Below are 10,072 nucleotides of genomic sequence, written 5' to 3' on the forward strand. Positions count from 1 at the left end.
CGAGTGTGTCCAGAATACAAAACAATATTAAAGGTTTTATGAAGGGTTTTTTTTGGGAAAGAGAATTTTTGTAGAAGAAGAAAGCCAAAAGTTTTCTTTTCCAAATACTGCTGGTCAGTATTTGGGAAAGAAATATATAGTCAATAAGTCAATATTGACTTATTGACTATATGTACTAAAACGAAAACTGGATATTTGTATTCATTTTAATAGAAAATACACGTAATATGATGAACATTTATTACGAAAAAACAAACCATGTACAACTAGAAATGTAAAAACTGTCTACTTTGACATAACTTAAATAGGAACTCTAAATATTTAACACAACTGCATTTTAGGTACTAGGTACAAGCGCATATACCTACTCCACAAAAATGATCACTTTTCAGTAGGTATTTCAGAATTTTAGAATAGTGAGAAATTAATAATTTGAAATTGAATAAAGCGCCATAATCCCTTAATGTATATCGGTAGTCCTCAAAAAATTTAAAAATCAGGAAGTATTGGTGATGAGATAATTTTTGCAGTGTATGTATTTATATATAATACTATTTTTACAATATTGCAATTTATTTTTCTGGATGCCATATATTAGCATTGAGCATATTTTGTTCGGGCACAAAATGTAAACAACCCCCATTTTCTCGAATACCTTCCCTTGTAGCCAACAGTGACCTTACTGTTGACGTCGATAATAAATTTCTAGCCTCTGTTTTAATATTGAACAGGCTACTGAAAACTCTTTCAGTAGAAGCATTCGAAGAGGGCAGTATCAAAAGAAACATTATAACTTTTTTCAAGTTTGGAAATAGTTCAGCTCCTACAGCATTTTTCAACTCAAAAATTTTAGACCAATATTCATCTGCTTCTACAGGAAGGTTTAAAATATCATGCTCCAATAGGGCATGATTTCGCCATTGAGAATCTACAAACTGATTGAAAATTGGAAATCTACTAAGGACTTTCTTTAATGACTTTTCTTCAAAAGATTGGGCTTTTAATGGTTCTACAATGAATATATAATCAAAAATAGAATCTTCAAAATCGAATCTATCTTTTATGTTTGTAACTAACTAAAACTCTACGTAAAATTCCAAGCAAGTTTTGGAAAAAAAATCTAAATCTTTTTGTGACACATTGGGGTCAATTTTCAAAGACTGGAATGTTTCTGAAGCTGATACTCCAAGGTATATTTTATCTAACTTCACGAATTTTCTAGGTTAATATGGTCTAGGGAAAAAATATTTTTTTGTTTTACCTCTTCTATTTCCATATAATTACAACAAAGTGTTTTTAAAAGTATCTCTGTTTCAGATTTAATTTTATGAATAAGTAGTTTTTCTGACTGGAATAACAAATTAAATTTAGTCAATAACCCCAGAGTATAACTCATAAACTCCAAATATAGATATGTAAAAATATTATTCATTGTATTGAGCATTTGTTCTGTTGTTGCTGAAGGATCTTCAAAGACTGACTCCCTCAAATATGCTTTCAAAACATCAAATTGTTCAAGTACCCTATCCACGCACTGTTTCAACGTGTTATGGCAGGTGAAAGAATTTTATGTATTTCGATTTGAAAAACTGTTGAAATTCTCGAAACTTGTCTCGATGAGCTACGACTGAAATGAGATCTGAGGTTTCGAAACAGAGCGGGGCAATTTGAGGCAAGCCTTTGAGGCAAGCCTTTGAGGCAGCTATATCTCCGTTAATAGTGAATGATCGTTGATGAATTTTACACTGTAATGTAGCACATTATTCATAGATGACAATTACAAGATCAAATCAATTTGCACTGCCGTCGGAGGTGTAAAAAATATTTTTTTTTTATTTTCATACATATTTTTGCTTATATCTCAGTTAATAGTGGATGATCGTTGATGAATTTCTCACTGTAACGTAGCACATTATTCATAGATATCACGTACAAGATCAAATCAATTTGCAGTGCTGTCGGAGAGAGTGTAAAAAATAAGAACTTGAATTTTTTGACATATTTTTGCTTATATCTCCGTTAAAAGTGGATGATCGTAGATTAATTTTCCACTGTAATGTAGCACATTATTCATAGATATCACGTACAAGATCAAATCAATTTTCAGTGCCGTCGAAGAGGGTGTATAAAAATAAAAACTTACATTTTTTGACATATTTTTGCTTATATCTCCGTTAATAGTGGATACTCATTGATGAATTTTTCACTGTAATGTAGCACATTATTCATAGATATCACGTACAAGATCGAATCAATTTGCAGAGCCGTCGGGGAGGGTGGCCTCAATATCAGCAGGCACCTATCCATCTTCCTCGATAGCTCGAACTTTGCTCTGGCTCTTGCAGGATTGTTTTGCAGCCTCAAACTCCAGAACGCTTGCCAGTGCATCCACGTTTCTTGGTCGCGAAGTCCGTCAAAGAATGCCTGAACTGCTAACCAGTCCATTACATTTTCCTGTAAACCCTCACGGCCCTCTGTTTCTGGGTCGTGGGGGTTTGCAAAATATTCGTTGCTTCTCCAACGCCAATGTTAATGCTACCGCCTTTTCTCCTGCATTCCATTCATTCGCTCTGGCCGCGGCTTCGAATTGTCGGCGGTATTTTGCCCAAGGAGTTTTTCCGTCGAACTGGGACGGCTCCATGGAGAGCTTTCATGGTTTAGAACTGACTTTGACATCTTTCAGTTCCGGAATTGAGTTTTCGGTAATAGTTTCTGCGGTGTCGGCAGAATTAACGATTTGGTTTTGCAAATTGCTAATTGTTTCCTTCATCTTGCTGATTTCTGCCTGAACTGGGCCTTTGATTTTCACTACTTCCGTATTCATTTCCTTCCTGATTTTGTCTATCTCTATCTCGATGGTTCCTATCCTTTCTTCGAGTAGACTCGCCATACCACAAAGTTCTTTCTTCACGGCTTCTGCATTTTCTAGAAGTATTCTTCCTTCAAGCTATTCGAATTCTCTAGAAATTTATCTTCCAAACTTTTCGAATTTTCCAGAAGCTTCTCCTCCAGGCACTTCGAATTTTTTTGAAGTTCATCTTCTAAACTCAGCGAATTTTGTTGAAGTTCATCTGTCAGCGATTTGGTATACTCATCGAGTTTGCTCATTATTGAACTCAGATCACCCCTCAGAAACTTCAAATGAATATGTTTCGGGATCTTCTCCTGATTCATTCAAGTTATCCCACAGTCTCTTCTGGAGTACTGATTTCTTTCCGGAACAATCTAGCTCCCTCTCCTCCAATTCTTGCTTCAATTCGGCAACTTTCAAGTCCACTAAGCGCACTTTCCTCGAACACATTTTGTCTCTTATTTTCTATTTTCCACAAAACTGTATATGTCCACTTATTTTAATCGAGTCCGAAAACACTTATTTACTTTCACAAGTCTATTTTTCGCAGGAAAGGTCAATCAGTTTATGTTTCTGTAGTCCGGTACTATCCACTTCGCCAAACACAATGAATCACCAGTCTCGCTTAACAAATAAGTTATATAGTCAATTTCACCGCAATACAAAGATTGTCCAACACTCGCTCACAGATTTATTTTACAAATCCACTTCTGATCACCAATTGTAACAAATTAAAGAATTTACTGTCTTAAACAAATTTATTTCTAACAATATTTTACTATCATAAACTAATTTTTATTCAACTAACGCTTAATTTATTTCCACTATTTGACTTCCTTGTTTAATCACTCGATTCACGTTCTAAATTCAACTCCCCTCTCTGGACAAGAAGCCGGCCTTTTATATCGGTAAAGGTCCATCGTAGAATTCTGTAGTCGGTTCGGTACTTGCCTAGACTTTTCGCGGCGGTTTCAGACTGCATTCTTTCGCGATGACGTCATGTGTGCTGGCCAACATATCGGCCAGGGGCGGCTTCAGATTCGTTACAATATTTTCAATTCAGTGTAGCACTACTTGGCCAAGGGATTCTTCATTGTAAAAGTTACGCACGGTCAGTTGAATTTAAGAACTTGGAAGTTCCATTTTACTCTGGCCGCCGAAAAATATGATCGAGATGTCATTCGATTCGGAATAGCGTGTAGATGATTTTTGAAAAAATTCAAGTGCCGCTTGCAAAAATTTTTATTAAAAATCATTATGAAAAATTTTACTGAAAAAATGGGGTTTAGATTTTTGCAAATGTCTCAAAAAACTATTTGACATTTTTCAAATTTAAAAAAAGATTCGAAAAGAGGAGAAAATTTACAAAAATTAATCCTACTTGCGGAAACTAAAGGACCTATAATTTTCTAAGAGAGTTGAAAATACGTCCTGAAACGGTTACTATGGCTTGCACAAAACACATCCACGTTGCACCTTTGATGAAAAAATATTATTTCAACTTATCAAATATCAAAATTTAGAATTGAAAAGATTCAGGCACCTACTGGATGAATAAATGAACAAGATCCGCAGTCAAAAAAAATTATCCTGATTTTAGAGTCAATTATGCATTAGTTAATCAATAATTATTTTCTTTTTGAATAGGGTTTTCTTGGAGCTATTTTTGAAAGGTCTTAGAACAGGTCTTTAACTAAGGTTAAAAATTAAAAAGCTTCGTTAATTATTGAAAATATTTTTTTTTTTATTTTACTATCGATCCGTTTTTAATGAAAATGATTTATAGAAATTTTCATCTGCTATTGTTTAAAAAAATGTTATAAACAAATGTGTTGTTTACAAGATTAGTTAAAAATTTTTGGGAAACATGATTTTTGACGCAAATTATGATTTTAAAAAATTGTTTCTTTAAAATATTTTTTATTGATTAAAAGCAAATTTGTTAATTAACAATTTTTCCACCACATGTAATTAATATTAAAGAACCACTTTCTCTATGATAATTTGTCTTACTCTTTGATAACTAAAAAAAATTGTTTCCATTCAAATTTTCATTGTTCATTTAATAACGATTTGTTATAAACAATTAGTCTATAGAGTGTTTCTCTTTCTACACAATATAACACAAACAACCATGTATTATTTCTTGAAAAAAAAAATATCCATATTATATATAGAATCTCGAAAATTATGTTCTCCTTTGCTCCAACATTCTCACCTGGTTTTTTACGTTTAAACTTTTATTACTTATAAATTAATTGAGATACTATGAAAAAACTAAGGATTTAATTATTCTCTATTGATGAAAAAAAAAAATTAGCCAAAATTAAAATCTTACCCAAATATTTATTCCATTTATACCATTTGTTTATAAAAATGTTCCTGCAATTTTTATGTTATAAACCATGATAAATATGACTGTATCACTCATATAACTTTTTATCCAACATATATAGATATTAATCAGTAATTTCAGCTAATCAATTTTACTTTGAAAATATTATTGTATGGATTATGAACACAAATAAGTTAACAAGAAAATGTTTTCTTAAATTTATTAGCCTAAGCATCTTAAAAACTAAATATGAACTGTGTTCATTTTGATAAAGTTTTTTATTAATATAATTCTTGAGGGTAAGGAATTGGTCTACTTCATCTCCTGAAGACCCCAACTTTATTGGTGAACAGTGCTTGATTTTGGATTTATTCTACGTCACGTCAGAGGTTCCAGTTCTAACTAATCAATTTCAGTTCTTTCCAAATCATCTTGCCATTTCTTTTCATGTTTAATTTCTTATAAGAACCCAAACAAATATATATCCCAGAGGAATATTTAAGATATATTCATTAGGAATCACACGTTAAAAGGTAAGACCTCGTTAGTCCTTAGCTCGCACAAGTTTCTCAACTTTGGAGAGTTGTCGTTCGTATGGGGGCGACAGCTGATTAACGGAAACACATTTTTTTAACAGATGTTTAATGCCAGTCCGCCTAAGATGTCAATTTCAATATAATATTATTAGTACCTACAGTAGAAGAATTCCAAAGTCAAGAAGTATCTACACCAATCGGGGTGAAGTTGCTGTTCTATAAAGATTATCCAAGAGACACATGTCATTAACTTGTCAAAACATGAACTACATTTTAAGAAACTTATCCAAACAAAATCCACACAAATGGAAGATATCACTGAAAGGAAGAAAATATCTCTCTCCAACTGACCTATCTCCAGAAGAAATGAATTACTTACTATCAACAGCAACTAATTTGGAGAAAGGTATTTGTGTTAACAAACGAGCTCTTGCTGGTAGAAGTATTACAATTCTACTAAACCAACCATGTTTGAAGATGCAAACTTGCATATATAACACTGCAAAAATGCTTAAAATGTCTATAAACCTCCTGATTCATACAAACTGGACTGCGTGTCAGAATCCACTAGATGCTGGTAAACTGCTCTCTACAGGATCAGATATAATATTTTGTCAGTCTCCAAGACACAGCAAGTTACAAATGTTTGCTGAAGGAGCTACTGTACCTGTTTTAAACCTCAGGTGAAGTAAGTCTCACAGGTCAGAAAATTATGTATGTTATCTCATGATCAACGCATTGCGTTTCTTAATAGAAATTGTTAATGATCAGAGTAATTTGTTGAATAATATGAACTACAATCAACGATATATTTCTTGGCATTGAAAGGTTCAATACTAAAGCTTAAAGGTGGGAATCATTTCACCAAAACCTAAATCAGAAGTAATTTCAAAAAATAACTTGGGAAAGTGAAGAAAAAAATGGTTTCCTTTAGGATATTTCTATGGTTCAACAACTGTGCCTAAATTCAGTTATAAAAAAATGTTCTAGACCACGAGTCTAACTATATGTCCGATATTCCATCCACCAGTGCCAAAAATACATACAAATATGAATAAATAGCATGGCAAAGAAAAAAAACGAATGAATAGAAAATTAATGAAGAAAAAGATGAGGAGTTGATTATAGTGATAATTTCAGATTTTGATTTTATCCCGTGCCAGATTATATTTCACTGAATTATTTTTCCAAGAATGAACTATTCACATTTATTGTTTTTCTTCATATTCAAATTGTGAACGTAAGCTCTGTAGAAAAAGTCTTCATTGAGGTAAGGTGGACTTTTATGTTGAGAAGGAAGTTTGGTTCAATATGATATATTTATATCACTTGCATGTCATGCATGTCGTGTGTGATCAAACATAGTATAAACATAATAATAACATAGTATAAAGATAATAATCTTTATACTATGGCTCAAATTGGGAGATTTTCTAATGAAAGTGGAAAGCATTCCAAAATCTTAAGGTGTTCAAAGGCTTGTTGATTGCCATTTTCACCACATTGCACATCTTAAATCTCCCATTTGTGAATTTGTTGGGTTCGAGGTTCTTTTATAGTCGGCAGGAAATGCTAAAGACTGAAATGCAATTTTCGATAATAATAGATAAAATGCAGAAATATTAATTTTTCCTAGACTAGGTACTTACTATTTTTTTCTTCGCGGGAACCGGTTATACTTTGTTAAACCAGGATAAGATATTATGATTTTCTTCATGTCATTTAAAATTATCTCACCATATTGAGTGTAGTCAATAGAGCCAAACAATGAGTTTCTCAAGTGAAAATTTAAGAAAAACAAGTGAAGACCATTAAAATCAGCACATATATATGTAATGCTAGACTAATACACTGTGTACCTATGTGACAGAGTATTACACCTATACATTCAAAAATGGTAATAGTCTACATGTTCTTTCTGAGACCCAGGATGTTTTAAAAGCATATCTTAATTCTTTATTTTTTGATGAACTACTTATGAGAATGTCATCTGTGTGATGATAAGGAAGTACAAACCTAGTCATCAAGGAAACTTTAAGAGAGAGGGAAAGGTCAATTTAAAACACGCTGAAAAGTGACCCTTCACCCTTTCATTTGTTGCAAAGAATAAATTCGTTTAATATTATTATCTTCCCCCTCTTACTGAAAACAGATACATGAGAATACTACCAGGTGATTTGAACGCAATAGATTTTTTGCCCATTTTTATCGTTTTGAAACTTTATGGAAAATATCATTGACGAAATTTATCATTTACGAAATTTATTGAACGTTCATTGTCGAATTTTTCCAAAAAATTTCCATTCGGATGCATAAATTGTAAGCTAATATTCATTAATCACGCATACTTTTACTTTTACTAAGGTGAATTTTGCGGTGAGCCTAATACACATATAAGAATTTTTTTATAAGATGACCCCTTGCTCGATAAACCAAGACGTTCTGGTATAATTATACAGTGCAAACTTCAATAGTACTTCTCCATTCAAATTTCGAACGAGGTAATATGTCAGAGTCGGACAAAAATTTTGTAAAAAGGAACCATTTTTAGTACTTTCAATATAAAAGCCAACAGTGTGACATCTTTTTTCTTTAAAGAAAAGAGGTCTTGGGACATTTCGTGTGAAATGTATACCAATCCACATGGTTCATGTTGGAAAAAACTGGATTTTCGAATTCATCTTTTCCAAATAGAAAAGGGGGTTGGAAAAAAGTTGATAGCGCCCAATAAGGTTTAAACATGATTCATTATCATACAAATTTGGTCCGTCTTTGATATTTTGTTCTATTCAAAAGTTAAGAGGGGGGTGGGACTATTTACGTCCGCGCTGTATATATTTTCTGAAGTTCTTAAACATAACCAACTAAGATGGAGCCTGCAGGTCCCGTTTGTTTCAATGAATTGATTCAATCTATGAATTATCAAAGACGGATTTATGACTAACAAAAAATCAAATAAAAATAATTTTCATCACAGCTCTTGCCAGTTTGTATCACTCAATATTCTATCGGATCTACTGACCCTTCAGAAGCATTTTGGTAAAGTTGATGGATTAACACTTGCTTGGATTGGCAAACCATGCCCGCTAATGAATACATACCTATCAATTGCCCCTTTGTTGGGAGTTCGGATAAAATACTACTCCGTATGTGGGGGTCCTATGTCTCCATTAGCCATACACAACCTTCAAGAAAGAGATAAAGTGTACAAAGAAAGAGTAACTGAGTGCAAAGATATAAAGCAGGCCGTCTCAGGTGAGTAGTTATGTTAAGTTTCTGGTAATCAGAAAAAATAATAATATCGCAGTTGATCTCGTGAGAACTGAATCAGAGGTCCATGAAAACAATAACCTCTATTTATGGATTTCATAATAATTTAAAATAATAGCTGCTGAATTGGGATTACCAAACACAGCTGTCAGATCAGCAAAAACACAATCTACACAAAATTTGAAATTTTCACCTCTGGATAAATAAGATAATGAAATGGGACTGTGAAAGTTTCTTTTCAAATTTATGAACTCGCTTCCTTTTTTATCTACCATCTATTCAAATAATATTGTTGACACAGATGTCCATGATTATCTTAGATTATAATAAAATTTCAAGAAGACTGCACTTCGTGTGCCTCTCTTAGAAAAAAATGCAAGTCCATTTATTTCGGATCTTTCAATACATTTTCAAACTCTCCAAAGGGTGTGTTGAAAACAATTATAAACCACTGATGATTTAATTTTCTGTCAGGAGCTCAAGTTATCATGACCAACAACCATACTGAAAAATCAATGACACTGAAAAAGGCAGATTTGGATAAATATGCCGACCAGAGATGGGTGTTCCTTCATAATCTTCCACGATCCTCGATAGAAGTTGAAGAAGAGATATTTCAAAGTGAAAAAAATCTACTATGGAAATCCTTTTGTAATGCAAAATGGGTATGTGCGGCTATCATTACAAGATTTATAGATGTACCATATTGACTAAAAATATTTCAAAGTGAAAGGTGTTCCTATTAACTCCAAAAACTGGAGCGATATAATAATAAACATCAGATATGTAAATATTATTTACTGTACAATTAAACTCTGATTTATAAACAAAAATATTCGGCATCCATAGTACACAGAAATTCTTTGCATTTTTCATTTTATATAAAATACTAAATCTTAATAAAGAACAAAAGATATATTATAGCAGACAATTAAACAATAATTTACTTATTCTACATTAGACATTTTCGTTCAAGCCTTTAGTTTCTCTGCTCAGTCCAGTGTTATAACATCTGAAAAATATATTTTATTAGACGAGTAATAGAAAACCACTTTCAAAATTTGTTATTAGAATTTGGAA

The 10,072-nt window shown here is 32.4% G+C and overlaps 2 protein-coding genes across 8 annotated transcripts in view; one reads left to right on the forward strand and one right to left on the reverse strand.

Moving 5' to 3' along the window:
- The first annotated feature begins 5,937 nt into the window (after positions 1–5,937).
- On the forward strand, positions 5,938–9,769 carry LOC141483666 (ornithine transcarbamylase, mitochondrial-like). Its single transcript, XM_074178445.1, has 3 exons — positions 5,938–6,405; positions 8,700–8,977; positions 9,467–9,769. The coding sequence occupies exons 1-3, from the start codon at positions 5,963–5,965 to the stop codon at positions 9,700–9,702; spliced, it is 957 nt and encodes a 318-aa protein (XP_074034546.1). The 5' UTR covers positions 5,938–5,962; the 3' UTR covers positions 9,703–9,769.
- A 1-nt stretch (position 9,770) lies between these two features.
- Positions 9,771–10,072, reverse strand: part of LOC111512393 (uncharacterized) — a 99,193-nt gene continuing 98,891 nt past the window's right edge. For all 7 annotated transcript variants that reach the window (XM_074178442.1, XM_074178439.1, XM_074178438.1 and 4 more), the window contains one exon: positions 9,771–10,004. In XM_074178442.1, coding sequence (XP_074034543.1) covers positions 9,985–10,004 — 20 coding nt within the window. In that variant the 3' untranslated portion in view covers positions 9,771–9,984. The remainder of the gene's footprint in view (positions 10,005–10,072) is intronic.

The sequence above is a fragment of the Leptinotarsa decemlineata genome, unplaced genomic scaffold, assembly GCF_025532065.1.
Source record: "Leptinotarsa decemlineata unplaced genomic scaffold, Ldec_3_MD MMD2_tig00003798_RagTag_RagTag, whole genome shotgun sequence".
NCBI lineage: Eukaryota > Metazoa > Arthropoda > Insecta > Coleoptera > Chrysomelidae > Leptinotarsa > Leptinotarsa decemlineata.

Excerpts from the sequence above, each read along its gene's own strand:
- LOC141483666 (XM_074178445.1), top strand. The coding sequence starts at position 5,963 with ATGTCATTAACTTGTCAAAACATGAACTACATTTTAAGAAACTTATCC. Across the intron at positions 6,406-8,699 it reads GTACCTGTTTTAAACCTCAG|CTCTTGCCAGTTTGTATCAC; the intron begins GTGAAGTAAGTC and ends TTTTCATCACAG. Across the intron at positions 8,978-9,466 it reads TATAAAGCAGGCCGTCTCAG|GAGCTCAAGTTATCATGACC; the intron begins GTGAGTAGTTAT and ends ATTTTCTGTCAG.